At 47.3% G+C, this 15,995-nt stretch overlaps 1 protein-coding gene across 4 annotated transcripts; it reads right to left on the bottom strand.

Annotated features, from left to right (window-relative positions):
• Positions 1 to 251: 251 nt before the first annotated feature.
• PROKR1 (prokineticin receptor 1) lies at positions 252 to 15,774 on the bottom strand. Of its 4 annotated transcripts, XM_045054308.1 has the most exons (4): positions 15,123 to 15,701; positions 13,353 to 13,453; positions 12,535 to 13,177; positions 252 to 3,436 (listed from the first exon to the last, which is right to left on the bottom strand). In XM_045054308.1, exons 3-4 carry the CDS (start codon positions 13,017 to 13,019, stop codon positions 2,740 to 2,742), a joined length of 1,182 nt encoding a protein of 393 aa, XP_044910243.1. In that variant the 5' UTR covers positions 13,020 to 13,177; positions 13,353 to 13,453; positions 15,123 to 15,701; the 3' UTR covers positions 252 to 2,739. The 4 variants fall into 4 exon arrangements, with proteins under 4 accessions (XP_044910243.1, XP_019682877.2, XP_023107497.2 ...); XM_019827318.3 differs by lacking the exons at positions 13,353 to 13,453; positions 15,123 to 15,701 and adding an exon at positions 15,708 to 15,774; XM_023251729.2 differs by lacking the exon at positions 13,353 to 13,453.
• Positions 15,775 to 15,995: the final 221 nt, after the last annotated feature.

The raw sequence follows: 15,995 nt of genomic DNA, 5'->3' as shown, positions 1-15,995 counted from the left end.
TCACAGCACAACGCTTCCACTCACCATAAAGTCACAAGCAGACACAACATCTAGAAATACTACAGATAGTTAAACAAATGAAAAATTGACACATTTGAGGCTGAAAAGCAAAAAGAGGTTTGGTTTTCACATATAAAAAGCTCCTATTTTTAAAAAAAAAAATTTAATGCTTATTTATTTTTGAAAGAGAGACAGAGCTTGAGTGAGGGAGGGGCAGAGAGGGAGACACAGAATCCAAAGCAGGCTCCAGGCTCTGAGCTATCAACACGGAGCTCGATGTGGGGCTTAAACTCACGAACTGCGAGATCATGACCTGAGCCAAAGTTGGACACTTAACCGACTGAGCCACCCAGGTGCCCCAAAAAACTCTTATTTTATTGTCAACTCTTGTTTAGCAATCCTAATGGAAAAGGTGAACATAACCACAACTAATTATGTCATTTTATTATTTTTTGGTCCAAAGCTAACTTTCCTGATTTTAGAGTGTAATATGTAATTTTATAAGAAATAAAAATTGCCTTCCAAGGTATGTTGGATTTAGGCTAATATTTTAGTTTTTATTCTCTGAGAGTACTCTGATTCAGCTGTAGAGTGAGTCTGCTGGATGAGGAATAGGAAAAAAATAAAGAGGGTTTTGAAATATGTCTTCCAGGGAAATAAGGTAACTATTAAAAAAAAATGAACTTTGCTGGCAAAAATGAAGAGTTGACTATATTTGGAAGGAAATGCCATACAAGTGTCAGTTAAATAGCCTCATAGATGTGCTGCTCTAGAATTATTTGAGAGGGAAAAGACAAGTTTACTCTTTAGCTATATACACTCACGAGACTAGCAAAAGGTTGAGAAACAAATATCACGTTGCCCAGATTCATGCTGGCTGGGAACAGGCATAGGAACATGGTCACAATACTTCCACAATTACAAAGATGTTCTGACTCTGAAGTTTCTAAAACCCTGAGCTCATCTGACTGCAGACACTCTGCCATTTCCTGTTACACTTTCACCATCAAGTTTCACTGCCTTGTTGTACCAGGGTGTTGTTAGGAACCTAACTCCTATAGCACGGCTAAGAGAGGTAAAGGAATAATTCACACAAAGAGTAATGAAAAGGGGAGATGGTAAGGTTTCCAGATACATAAGCCAAAGTGACAAGTTTTTCTTTGTCAGGCACACTATACACAGTTGTTGGTCCATTCTTCTGATTACTGGTGTGGCTGAAAAGACTTTACCCACATGTTAGTTCATTGGTTCTTCACAACCACCTCATCAGTAGTTATCACAAGTATTATCTTTGTCCCCTCTGAGAAGCTTTACCCAGGGTCACACAGGTGACAGAGCCAAGGCTGGATCAAATCTTCTGGTTCCAAAAGTCCAAATTCCAAAATTCAGAATACCAAACAATGAGGGTATGTTGGAAAGTAGGATGAGCCCTCAATAGCCTGTGGAGCCACTGAATCTCCTTGTTGGGCCCCCACCAACCATTTGTACATCCCTTTCTTTCCTGGGTGCCCAGGGCTGTACCACCAACCTTCACCATCTGCCACTGGATCACATGGCTTCGTTTATACTGAGGGGTAGAAATGCGCAGGTCATCTGTCCCAAGAGTACATCCATTTTAAAAGAGAAACAAGTCTTAATCCGAAGAATTAATAACTATGATGGGCTTCAAGCACCAGTGACAAATACATCTTGCCCTCAAACCATAATAATGAGGGTGACAGCTGGTGGAAATGGAAAAATGGCTGACAGCCACATCCATGAGGTGTGTCTACTTTCAAAGATTCTATGCTTCACAAGCATGGATACATGAGAAGGAAGAGAAGGACTTAAGGAGAAGCCTAATTGGTCCAAGCCAGTATAACTAAGAGGTAGAAGCAGTATCATCTTTAGACCCAGAAAACCTGAGCTCCTGCCCTGAACCCAACAGGCTTTCAGTGGTCCTTCAGCTGCACTCCTCCCCATGGAGTGAGAAGTCCATGGAGCCAAGGGAACACACTCATCCTGAGCCCAGGCCTTCCCTGGAGCAAGTCAAAATACCCAGAACACTTTAATAGCCTGACCAAAAGGCTTTCAGGGTGTGTGGCTTCTCCTGATGATGAGCCTCACCATGTGTGGGCACAGTTGAGGGGTAGCCATGGAGCAGTGTTGGGGAGGAGGGCTTGGACAGAACTTGGTCATGCATATTGAGGTGTCCATGTACGTGCACATAAAGTTCCTCACAGTGAGAGCAGGGACCAGGGATAAGAAAAGAAGGGATGAAGAAAGAACTAGGAGCCTGTGTTTGTATTCAAATATTAGGAGTGAACTCAAGACCAAGAACAGTTCTAGAGATGGACTACATCAGCATCTGATGAGTACTCAAGATGGTCAGAGAGACCCTCACCCTACAAACATGTGTACCACAGTCCTAGATGCCTAATTCATTTCAGGCTATGCCCCAACATTTGTCTTGGCTGAATCTTTATTTCTTTTTGCCAATTAAATGTTGTCAACGTATATGCATTTCCTCAGTGCCTACTCTTTGCATACATTAGGCATTTAGTGACTGTTGGCCACTGGAGATGGTATCTAGTCACATCAGTTTTATAAATTCTGAGCTCCTTGAACACAGTGTTCACTAAGCTGTCCGTTACCTCTGCCTTCTGCGAAAACCAAGAGTTCTTGGTTGATAGTCTGTATCTAGCACTGGTCAGTGTCCCAAAGGTCTGTCTTTGTTTAAACTTTGAAAGGTCCATCCAGTTATTTTAGTCTGATGCAGTCCACCTCTTCAGTTGCCGGCACCCCTGTGGTTTTAAGATCAAGATCCGCACTGGACTTACTCCCATTGTAAGAAGACTTCCAATGGAGCAGCATGATCTTCTTGAAGTACTTGATGGTGTTGTTCTTGACGGTCACGAAGCACAGGGTGTTGATCATGCTGTTGCTCATGGCGATGCACTCCACGACGTAGAAGGCCGTGAGGTAGTGCTTCTCCTTGACGAACACGGTGGGGAAAAAGTCGCGCACGATGGTGAAGCCATAGAAGGGAGCCCAGCACAGCACGTAGGCAGTGAGGATGCACATGAGCACCAGTACCGTCTTCCTGCGGCAGCGCAGCCGCTTCCGGATCTGCTCCGTCTGGAAGCCTGGGACCTCCTTGAACCAGAGCTCCCGGGAGATCCTGGCATAGCACAGGGTCATTGTGACCACGGGGCCCACGAACTCGATGCCAAAGATGAAGAGGAAGTAGGACTTGTAGTAGATCTGCTGGTCCACCGGCCAGATCTGGCCACAGAAGATCTTCTCTTGGCTCTTGACAATGATGAGGACCGTTTCGGTTGTGAAGTAGGCTGAAGGGATGGCGATGAGGATGGACACCATCCACACCAGGGCAATCAAGCCAGTAGCTGTTTGATACTTCATCCTGGGTCTCAGCGGGTGGACGATGGCCAGATATCTAATACAAGAACACAAATGGGTTCAACCACTGTAATGAGGTAGTGCTGGGTGGTGATATTGTTTTTGCAACATGAGAAGGTGCCACCGAATGGCACATGTGGAGGAAAAACAACCATGTGAGCTTTTCCAGAAAGGCAGACTTGAGTGCAAACCCCAGTTCTACCCCCTTACTAGCTATCGCAACCTTGGGCAAATTTTGTTCAATCATTCTGAGTCTCGGTTTCATTACCTACAAAAACTTTTGTTTGTGCTAATAGATACACAATTTTTGGCACAGGTTTAGACATGATATATACTCAATAAATACTAACTATTATTCAAAGTAGTAATAATGCCTCCCGTTGGTTTCTGGCCTGGCACTATTCCCAGGTCTTTCTTGTTTCCAAGATTACTCCTCCTAATTAGCCCATAGTTTTTAGAGCTAAGAGGGCCTGATAATTCCAAAGAGTTGTCGGGAGATCTTGCCCTTTCCAGTGGAAGCAGTGGGCAAAGTCTTCAATCTACATTTTTAAAAATTTTGCTTCAAAGGTAAAAGAAAAGCATGTGACCATTTACCTTATTTTCCAGGTGTAAAAATGGAGCCTGGAGACAGATGACTGACTCTCTCAAGGTCATATACCACAGGACCCTTGATAGAAAACATTTAACCCTATCTCATGGTAGATGTGAAAAATCAATCAAGAATATACATGAATGTGTTTTTTTTTTCAACCACAAAGCACCAGACAGTGAAAGATATTGCTTTTGTTCTTTCCCAAAAAACCACACTGCTGTTGCCACAGTGGTCCAGGAACGAAGAAAGAGCACTTTCTGGGGGATGTGAGTCATTTGTGTGGTATGAAAGCCTCCTTCCCAGAGAGAGAGCACATACTTATGCAGAGAGCTCTGGTTTCCTGGAAGGCTTTCCCTGTCTGGCAGGGGGTAGCAGTTGGAGAAGGAGAAAGATGAGGAGTGAAGTGGGAGGGAGTGATAAATAATGCTGGAAATAAACACATTCTCACGTGTCCATAGCTTATCCCAGGTAGAGCCAAGAGCAAATGTGAGAGAAGGCTGAAGGAAAGCCAGACCAACTTTATTTCCTTTGAAACTAATCCCTTTTAGGTCATCGTTCTTAGGATTTTGATTGGAAGGGGAGGTTCATTCCTATTTTTTTCCTGATTATATTCCTGATGTGTCTGTCCCTCCTCCCCCCAACATAGGCAGCCAACTCCATTGAGTGTCATTTGGAGAGTTTACAGGAGTGAGATTCCTGCTCTCTTCTAGAGATGTCAGATGAAGTTGGATGGGTTGTGTCCACCCTCTGGACACCTAGCGGGCTGCCTGACATGCTGTGCCACCAACAGAAATCTCTGGCCTCTTGCCGATCTCCCAGGTGCTGAAGGGTGGAATGCGAATGTCTGCAGGGTGTTGGCAATGCTTCTGTCAATGCACATGTATGGACCCTTCATAAAGACCACAGTGCTCCTGCTATATTAAGTGCACCAAACTTGCTCAGACTCATGACAAAAACTAAGAGTTTAGCACCTTTGCTCTCACTCACTCTCTCCCTCTTTATCTGCCCTGCCATGTTCTATTGATTACTTTGTCAAAGAATATTTCCATATTTATACTTGTTAACCATATGAATTTTCACTATATTAATTCTATTCCTTCCTTTCCCAATAACAATTTCCTAAGTCTTTGTGATGTTTCAAGGTCAGAGTGTTTTTTCAATGAACAAATAGGAAAGAATGCCAATCTAGCAGAAGACCATGAATCCAGTCCCAGCTTTGCCACAAACTTTTTATGTGATTTGAGTCCTTTTTCTTAGCTCTGTGGGCTCAATTTCCTCATCTGTAATATGGAAATATCACCGGCCTTGCCAACCTCACAGAGATACTACGAGGCTCTAATTAGACACTATGAGGTAGGGAAATTGAAAGACTCCATAAAAATCTGCTTTTTGCTCCTTTTCTTGCTTCTATTCTTGCTAGACACTGCACCCCCACTTTACATGTGCCTCAGAATGCAAATAGTGCATGTCCTCCTTGTAAGGGACAAGGAGTTAATGATTTCTTCAGACTAGATAGCACCTAAGGAAGGACCAGGTGAGAATGACCTGGCGAAGCCATCATATACATATTCCAGACCACTGGCTCTAAACATCCCAATGCATCATTCGAATAACACCTGGGCCCTGGTCTTCGTTCTAACCAGTTCCATGATGCCTGACAGGGCACATCCAGCAGACCACCATCCCCAGTAAAAACCCCAGACCCTAAACAAAGGAAAGACTCTCTTTCCTTTCCTTTCTGAGTCTCCCACTCTGTACCTGCATTCTCTCTAAACCTTCAGTAAACTCTTTCACCTCCTTCTGGCTCACATTTGCTTCCTGTCCCATGTGCAGCCAGGGACCCCCTTGGCTGGTACTGCAGGACCCCTTCTGGGTCCTCAGACTTGGTCTGCTGGCATTAACTGCACATAAACAACCACAGGCTACTAACATACAAGAAATGGTTAGCAGCCTAAAATGTATTTTTTTTTCAACGTTTATTTATTTTTGGGACAGAGAGAGACAGAGCATGAACAGGGGAGGGGCAGAGAGAGAGGGAGACACAGAATCGGAAACAGGCTCCAGGCTCTGAGCCATCAGCCCAGAGCCTGACACGGGGCTCGAACTCCCGGACCGCGAGATTGTGACCTGGCTGAAGTCGGACGCTTAACCGACTGCGCCACCCAGGCGCCCCCTAAAATGTATTTTTTCAGGGGCACCTGGTGGCTCAGTCAATTAAGCGTCTGACTCTTGATTTTGGCCCAGATCATGATCTCATAGTTTGTAGGTTCAAGCCCATGCTGTCAGCACAGAGCCTGGCTGGGAATTCTCTCTCTCCTCTCTCTGCCTCTCCTCCACATGCTGGCGTGTGCACGTGAGCACACTGGCTCTCTCTCTCTCACTCTCAAAATAAATAAACTTAAAAAAACAAAATAACATGTATTTTTTCAAAGCTATTCTGTATACACAGAAACTTTTTTTACCTGTTATTGGCAAATACTTCATTTTCAAGTTCTCTGCTACTTTTTATTTCATTGAATCTATTTATTTTTACATAAAAATTAATCTTCAGGGTAATCTGTGACTCCCCATCAGATGTTTATTTCATCTTGGCTCTCCCTGCCTTCACCCCAACTCCATTCCCAGGGTTAGAACCAGGAGCTGTGCAAGAGTCCTTCCAAATACATTTACCAAAAGGAAAATTGCAAAAAAAAAACTGTTTCAAGGATTGCCACCAGTCTTGGCTTGTGCTAGGATCAGAACTCCAGAACTCTAACATTAGTAATACTTGCTTATGTTTGTAAAACAGCTTGTAATTTACAGAGCATTTTCAAACCAACTTTCTCATTACATATCCCCAAGTCTATTGAACAGGTAATACAGCAAAGATGGCCATTTCACAGATGAGCAAACTGAAGTTTGCAGAAGTTAAATAACCTGCCAAAGGCCACACAGCTAGAAATTGACAGAACCATGGTCCAGGCTCATCCATATCTTGCTCCAAATCCAGTAGGGTCTCTAATATGACATTTGTCCCCTCCCTTTCCAATCAGAGCAAGCAATACCCCTTTTTTCCTAGCATCCTAGCAGAATCGTCACATCCTTTTCCTCTTTTCCCTCCATCACAGTTGGTTTCTGCTTATTGATGTTCCAAGAAGTCGGGCAACTGGCAGCTACTTTCTCTGCTTATGCATATGCCCTTGGCTTGCCCTGTGTCTACCATTATAATGGCTCAGGTCCAGATCCACTTAGAGCCAACATTTCCCAGAGAACAAAGAATAAAGGCTGCTGGACAAAGAAATATCCAGGCAGTGATTGTGTGATGATGGTGAGCTTGGTGATTAAGCAAAGAATATTTGGGCTCCCTCTTTGCCCAGGACCCAACCCCAGATCAAACATGGAAATGGTATTTACAGCAGCTTCTAGGCCAGTCATGAAATGGTCAGGGAATTCAGGACCCACTCCTCGGGCTGGTCAGCCCCATCAGTGAACTCACTGGGGAGGATTTGTGATTTCCTAAAGCTGAGCACAAGTACTCAAGCCTTAGCTGGCCCCAGGCAGCAGAACAGAAGAGTGGTCAGTGGGCAGGCTGACCGGCCATTTCCCCTGGATTTTGGATAAAGAAGGGAGTGTCACCCAGTATCCCACATGCTCTGAGATCTATGGGTTCACATCAAGGCCAGTGCATGTGTCTCCACATCTAAGGGGAAACCCAGACCTTGGGGGACACAGTCCTCTGATAATCTTTTTCAGCTCCCTGCTTTATCAGGTTTGACTTCCTATATGTAGATTTTGAGATCTTCTGAAATTTGACCCTATCTTTTGTGATCTCTACTTGGCTTATATTCCTTGTCCCCAAGGGTCCCTTAGATCTCCCCAAGGGACCTCATACCTCAAGCATTCCCACCTTATCTTTTGCAAACACTGCCCCACTACCCTCCTGGAAAACTTTTCCTGTCCTTTGCTGATTACCACTTGTTTAAGGCCAGTTAAATGTTCACCTCCTCCTGGAAGCCTCCGCCACCTACTCCAGTATACAATGACCTCATGCTTCTGTAAATCTCATTTAAAAAAAATTTTTTTTTAACGTTTATTTTTAAGAGAGAGAGAGCATGAGCAGGGGAGGGGCAGAGACAGAGGGAGACACAGAATCTGAGGCAGGCTCCAGGCTCTGAGCTGTCAGCACAGAGCCCAACACGGGGCTGGAACTCACAAATGATGAGGTCATGACCTGAACCAAGGTCGGATACTTACCCGACTGAGCCACCCAGGCACCCAGGTAAATCTTATTTAAAATTTGTCCCTTACTTTATGTTGTTTCCTAAGTGTTATCCACCGTCCCCCACCCCCTCCAGATGGTAAGCTCCTCGAGAGCAGGGATCGCCTCTTACTTTTGTTATAACTTTTTGATGTCAGTGAATTCGGGCACCAAGGATTCCAGTAAAACTTCACTCTCAGCAAGTGCTTGGCACCGGATGAATAGGAATGGAATGAGTCATCATGACAATTCTCAAAAAGATTGCAACCTCTTTTGGAAACAGGACACAAATGTGTTTACCTAGCCTGAGACTGGGAGGCAGTCTGAGGCTCAATAATAAAAGGTTGAAAGTGCAGGTGAAGAGGTTCGAGCCACATTTTGCAGACAATGGAGTTAGTAGAGGTCTTTCGAGCAAGAGTGGGGAGACAAACACAAGATTAATTTAGCTGCAGTCTTGCTTTCTTCCCTCAGGCCACAGGAGCCTTTTCTCTGTTCTTAGAACACTTCATGTTTGTTCCTGTCTTGGGGCCTTTGCACTGATAATTTCCTTTGTCTGGAATGCGTTTTCCCTATCTTCCCAAGGCTGGCTTTTTTTTTTTTCTTTTTCTTCCAGAGTTCCCTTCAAATGTCTTCTCCTCAGAGACACATTTCCTACGTACCTAGAGTAACTCCCACCCTGCATCATTCTCGATGTTCTCATGTTTGTCTTTTTTGTTCGGAGTATTTGTCACGCTCTGAAATTACCTTCTTTGTTTGTGTGCCTGACTGTTACCTCTCTCCAAGGCAAGGGGCTTATTTTTCTTATGCACTGTCATATCCCCAGTGCTTGGAATGGTATCTGTCACATCATAGCTGCTCTACAACAATGCACCATTTGAATGAATGAATGTTTAGCATGGATTGTGAGGGGTGGAGCTTTGGCAGAGGGGCAGAGCTGAGAGACACTGAGGCAAGGAGCCCAAGAGGAGGCTCTGACAGCCAGGCCTGAGTGAACAGGGAGGAGGTAGCCACGAGCATTAGCAGGTCCTATAAAGGAGCTGTGCTAGCGCAGAGGGAGAGCCATGGAGCTAGTCACAGACATAGAGAAGATAGAAGATAAATAGTTCTGTTGTGCCATATCTTCATAGCTGCATGTCTTAGAAACTTTTATCATGTTTTTTAATATCACGTCATAAAACAACCACTTCAGTGAAAATGAAGAGGTCAGCCAATCGACAACATTCATTAGTTTACCTGGGTTTGTTTTGTTGTTGTTGTTCCTTTAAGGATTAATTTAAGAATTATACTATCCACTGTTTATTTGGTGCTTACTCTGGCTTATGCCTTGTTCTAAACAATTATATATTATTTCACTTAATCCTCAAAGCAACCCAATACATTAGGTTTTCTTATTATTCCCTTTGTATACGTGAGAAAATTGAGGCAGAGAGATGTTAAAGAGCTAACATGAGGTTCTAGGGTTAATAGGTGCTGCAGCAGGAGTTTAAACCCAGCAAAATAACCACTAACGCTACCCCTGCAATTTCATTAAATAAAAACAAAGGTATTTTTATAACTGTAGTGTATTTGGTATACCGAGATAAATATGAGTTGCTCAAGGGGGTGCCTGAGTGGCTCAGTCGATTAAATGTCCAACTTTGGCTCAGGTCATGATGTCATGGTTCGTGAGTTCCAGCCCCACGTCGGGCCCTGTGCTGACAGCTCGGAGCCTGGAGCCTGTTTCGGATTCTATGTCTCTCTCTCTCTCTCTCTCTCTCTGCCCCTACCCAGTTCGCACTCTGTCTCTCTCTCTCTCTCTCAAAAATAACTAAACACTGAAAAATACTTTTAAAAAAACGAGTTACCCAAAACTAACCAAATAGAACATGAAAATCACTGATCAAATCCTGAACAACACATGAGGCCAGACAAAAATCAGTGAAGTCCTGCACTGCAAAACTGAAATTAAATGGTAAAAACACATAAAAATAGTGGGAAGCAAAGATCAAAACATCAGTAAGGGAACTTCACACCTTGGAGCAGCTGGTTAGTTGGTCAAGGCCACTGGATGGCCTGTGCAGGCAACACTGCTTTCCCCCAGTGTCTGGGTTCAAGTTTCTAATCACAACCCCACTGTAAACCATCGCAGTCCCAAGATACAAAGCATGTTCTCCAATTAACCTTTCTTATTGTATCTAAATTACATTACATAAACTCACAGTGCACGAGAAGTGCCTGCAGGATTTCAGACAGCTGAGTTTGATATAAAAGTAGTGTATTAATGTGAAAAAGTTCAATAGAACAAGGTTGATTGATTCACACAGATATTACCTCTTACATGTTCAGAAGAACCTAGTACCCCTTAATTTATCCTGGCTCCTGTCCCCCTTGAAGCTACTCCCTTCTGCAGTGTTACCCCTTTTGACAAGTGGCCCCCTACATCGTAAAATGGATGGCACCCAGGAGTGGGAGCCTGCCCTGCCCAGGGAACAAACACTACCATACCCCATTTTTAGTGGCTGAGAGCACCCGCTCTGCAAATATGTCTTGCCGGAGTGAAACTTCAGGAAAGGGTCCTCTATGCTTTCAGCTTCTACTTTCAGAAAGGTCAGAGACAGGGTTCCTGGAGCTCTTCCTTGACAGCTCTAAAGGGCACTTAGAGCTGTTTGACTGGGCCCCTCCTGATTCACCCAAGGTCTGTCCCTGGGTGGATAAAATACCATGGGGCTTCCAGACTGCTGTGGAGGACCCTGGCCAAAGTAGCCCTCTGCAGGGGTGACAACTCTGAGTACCTTCTACAGGTGACAGAGCCAGGGCTCTTTAAGCTGCTAACTCCTTGACATTCCTCCCGGGAGAAAAGAGGCTGAGGCCCCAGCTCACAATGCTTTTAAAGCCAGGTTCCTTCTCAATCTCCCCTGGAGAGTGGCATGTTTCCAGGTTATCCAATCTCTGGTTATTCTGACTTTGGCTTCAGAAAACAGGTTCTATCTGCTGTGTTCCTCCCGGGAACACTGCCTGGGATGTCCTGATTGCGGGGGCAGGCTAGACTCCACCAGAGCCCTGAGGCCATGAAACAGGTTGAGCATCTGTGCTCCAGGCTCTCTGGGTTAAGGGAGAGAGACGTGCTGTTCAGATCCAAGTACACGGAGGCCCTGACCCTCCAGGTAACTGGCTCTGGACTGTCCCAAGGTGCTCTGGAATGAGAGTCAACTTTGGGCAGAGGAGCTTGCAAAGTTTTTCCTGAGGGAACAAAAACTACCCTGGTTCATTGGCACAGATGATTGTCCTAAATGAAAAGACTGAACATAACAGAAGAAAGATTTTCATAGACTGCTCTTATTGCGTTTATTTCCCATCACTAGAAACAGATCTTCTACATTGCCGCATGCAAACGTATGTAAAGGAGCAAAGTGATTAATGCAACAACCAAAAAGAACAAGTAGACATTTGTTCTCTTTTTCTTTCTTTCCTTTTTTTTTTCAAATCAAACCTGTCAATCTTATTTTAAAATAAACCGGTTTGCAACAACATGGATGGAACTAGAGTGTATTATGCTAAGTGAAATAAGTCAGTCAGAGAAAGACAAGTACCGTATGATTTCACTCATATGTGGAATTTAAGAAACAAAACAGATGAACCTAAGAGAAGAAAAGCAAAAGTAAGATAAAAACAGAGAAGGAGACAAACCGTAAGAGGCTCTAAAATACAGAGAACAAACCATGTGTGGAGTTGCTGGTGGGGTGTTGGGTGGGGGATGGGCTAAATGGTGATGGACATTAAGGAGGGCACTTGTTGGGATGAGCACTGGGTGTTATATGTACGTGATGAATCACTAAGTTCTATTCCTGAAATAATTATTACACTATATGTTAACTAACTTGGATTTAAATTAAAAAAAAAAAGAAAGAAAGAAAAATTGGTGTTTGGGGTTGTGGTCGAGGGTGCTCACGGTTTAGTAGAGAAAATCTTCCTCAAAATTCCCAACTTGACTCAAGAAGTACTTGCCTGGAACTTAAACTTGAGCCTCCACATTTCTTCTTACCTATGTACCTCTAGACCTTGAATATCTAGGATACATCTAGGAGCACGTCCATAGCAGAGGGACCACAGGCCCTTCCCCCTGCCCAACTCTAGGGAGCTCTGCTACCTGTGCCTGCCCACAGCTGGAAAACTAGAACTCTCCTTACAGTCAATGGACCAACTTTTGAACCTCCACGCATCCACACCTATAGGAATACAGACACCTCTCTTCAACCCACACCTACAGTAAAGGAAAGCACAATTCCAATGTTCCTTTCCTTGTTGTCTCCAGCACCCTCTTACTCACCTGTCAATGGCGATGGCCAGCAGGGCATTGGTGGAGACGTAGAGAGAAACGGTGCGCAGGTAGTTGACAGAGGCACACATGACATGGCCATGTTCCCAGGACAGCTGGCGCACCACATAGTAATCCATCTCAAAGGGGCAGCAGACAATGGCCACCAGGAAATCAGAAATGGCCAGGTTGGCAATGAGCAGGTTGGTAAGGTTGCGCAGCTTCTTATAGCGGGCCAGGGCGGCAATGAAGATGAAGTTGCCAATGCCACAGACCAGCATGATGCCCACTAGGGCCATGCCAATGACGATCTTGGCAGCAAAGAAAGTCCTGGAATTGGTCACATCCTCATCTTCATCCAAAGGCATATCATAGTCACCATAGCTGAAGTTGAATGGGAAGGAAGCAGCTTGGGCTCCGTGGGGGGGAAGCACAGAAAGGAAGTTGGTGGAGGTGTTGGTGGTATTCTCATCCATGACCCCCGTGGTGATCTCCATCTGGCCAAGTAGTGCTCTGAACAACACTGCTTAGAATTCCTCTGGGATGATGTGTGGGAGGTTGTCTCCCCTCTCTGCTCACACTCAGTTCTCCCTTAATGAGTCAGAGTGTCTTTGCCAGCATCCTTGGGGTACAGTATCCAAGCTCCATCCTAAGCCTTTGAAAGACATACAAACAGTTGGCTACATATATGAGTGAACTTGGCCAAATGTAAAGCCATCCTGTAACCCAAGCAGACCCATTAGCCACCTGCTCAGAATGAACATTGAGTGATGGAGTGGAAATAAAGGAACCAGGGAGAGAGAACAAATGAATAAAAACCACATACTCACTCATACAGGGAAGGCTGGATTGCTGTAGAGACAACCAGGCACTGGCTCAGTTTATTTCATTTCCACTGAAGATCTGAAATGTTGCAATTTTGCTCAAGGACCTAAGTTGAGGGTGGGGAAGCTATAGAGAATGCAAGTGATCTGCTCCAAATGTCACTCCCTGTCCTAATAGCTTGAACTTTGTCTGTGAAATTGTCCCATTCTGTGACTTAAAAGAAATTATTCTGAGTATCAGCAACCCTGTCTGAGACAACCCTGTCTGCTCCCCACGAGCTGGTCTCCCTCCTCTGGCAGAACACTTCTTCTAGCAAAATCCCAGAACCTATCTAGTAGCCCCCTTTCCCTCTCCTCACTAGGTTTCCTGTCCCCACATCCAAGTCTGCTATGACCCTGGCAGACAGGCACAGCATTTACCAAGGCCTGTCCCCAGGCAGAGGCTGCAGGGTTGAAGTCACAGCCTAGTCACTGAGTGGCTTAGAAAGGGGGCTTTGGAGCAAAATCCTTCCTTGGCTGGTTGTGTGTCCTGAGGTAAAGAGCTTAAACACTCAGAGTTTCAACATCCTCCAGGCAGCAGATCAATAACATCTGTAAAGTGCAGAGCTCCCTAGAGAGGGAGGTTGTTACACCCTAGGACTGCAAAGAATTACTCTGGAGTGCTCAGGCCTCCTCAGTCAGCTTCAAGGAAGGGGAGGGAAATCCTGACCCAGATGACCCCACCACATCACATAAAGGGGGTGGGAGTGTGGTTAGCTGCACTGCTGGAGACCAAAGCCCAAGAGGGACCCTTGCCCTCTCCCTGCAGTCCTACTCCCTCCCAGAGCCTGAAAACATCAGACCAGGGCAGGAAAGTATGGAAAACCTGAGGTTCCTGGAACAAAAGACACATAGCAGCACCCCCCCCCCCCCGGCACCCCTCTGGACAGCTTGTTGCCCGCACTCCTCAGCGGCAACGTAGCCAGAGCTTGTCTTTGGGGAACCCGCATTAAAATCCCTCTGCACCCCGATGAGGCCCAGCCACTACCTGCCTCTCTCCCCCAACTCCTCACCCTCATTTTTCTCCCCCTTGTATCCCTTCCTCTGAGCCATCAGTTCTGTCCTTCTCAGTCCCTGCCCTTTGTCCCTGTCAGGTGTGAAAAGCACAACCGTGGTCTGAAAGGTCAGAGGGGGCCAAGTCTTGGGGTCTGGACAGGTACAGCTGCAATCCTGGTGAGACAGTCCTCACTCCTTGCAGGCCCTGTGTATCTCGGAGGCACGCCCCCCTCCCCCCACGCCTGCTCCCGGAGGGGTACCCTCCGAGCATGTACCTGGAAGGCTCCAAGTCAGGTTTTAAAAACAAAAGGTAATAAAAACTTCTTGGGGCACCGGGGGTGTTGGGAAATTTAGCACTAGGGGAGAAATTGTCCAGCGCTCTTTTTGCTTGTGTTCTCACCTCTCAGAGACGAACTCCCTTCCGTTCCCACCCAGTGTCCTCTGGGGGCCCTGTGGTTTAGCGCTCGCCCCGCGGCCAGACCCTGCCCAAGGCTGGAAGCCGCTCTGCAGCCCCTGCCGAGAAGCCCGCTGGGGCTCCCAGCTTTCTCCTCGGAGTCGCGGAGGCTACTCCAAGGGCAGAGGGATGGGTAACCCGCCCGGCTCCCCTGAGGAAATGAGCGCAAAAGCGAGTCTCTGGAAAAGCCTCCTCCCCACTCAAAAAGCCCCCCCCCCCCGCACCCGGTGGCCGCGCTAGCCGCGTGGGGTCCTCAGAGCATCTCTCCGGGAGGGCGCGCTCCCTACCTGCGGCATCCCGGCTGGCGGACCAGGTGCGGTTTTTTATCCGGGGACGGAGACAAGAGCCCCTGCGCCCAGAGGCCCGCAGACACCGGAGCGGTCCCCGCTCTTCCTCCTCTTCTCCGGGTTCGCTCCCTGCCCGGGCGGGAGGTACGCTCGCGCGCCGCCGCAGACCCCAGGAACGCAAGCCCCGCGGCAGGGCCACCCCCGGCCCGGGCCCGCCCCGCACTGGCGCTCCCCGCCCCCGGTGGCCGCGGGGCGCCCTGGGCACCGGCGGCTGATTAGAAGAGGCGTGCTCGGGCCGGGGAGCCGGACACGTCGGGGTCGCTGCGCGGGCGCGCGGCTGGCGACCCCGGAGTCGCGGCCGGGCCGGAGTGTCGGGGAAGCAGAGGCGGCAGCCGGCAGCGAGGACACGCGGGAGGGAGCCGGGCGCCGGGCTGCGCGCGCTCCCCAGGCTCAGGCTCCAGAACGACCGCCGCGGGCAGGAACGGGGGCGCTGGCGCTCAAAGCTGGGCTCAGCGCGGGTCCGAGCGAAGTACCACCCGCCCGCTGTGCCCGCCCCCGGGGCACGGGACTTGTCCGCCGGCTCACCTGGTCAGCCCCGGCCGCCGCCGGAGGGCGGACACGGCCGGCTTAGCTGGTGGGATTTCAAAGAACCCAGAGGAGGCTCCCCTCCCCGCCCACAGCACCGCCCTCGCTCCACACGCTGGGACCGACCCAAACCCCGCTCCCTCGGGCAAGCCCAGCTGGACGCCAGGGTCAGCTTCATTTCAGCAGCTTGGACCTTTGTGTAAAAGAAGCTCAGAGAACGAACTTCCAGAAAGCAATGAAGTGAGGGGATGGGGACAGTGTGGATGCTAGAGAGAAGGAGAAGTCCCC

The sequence above is a fragment of the Felis catus genome, chromosome A3, assembly GCF_018350175.1.
Source record: "Felis catus isolate Fca126 chromosome A3, F.catus_Fca126_mat1.0, whole genome shotgun sequence".
NCBI classification, from domain to species: domain Eukaryota; kingdom Metazoa; phylum Chordata; class Mammalia; order Carnivora; family Felidae; genus Felis; species Felis catus.
The sequence above is the reverse complement of the archived record's forward strand: the minus strand, read 5'-3'. Positions and strand labels throughout refer to the sequence as shown.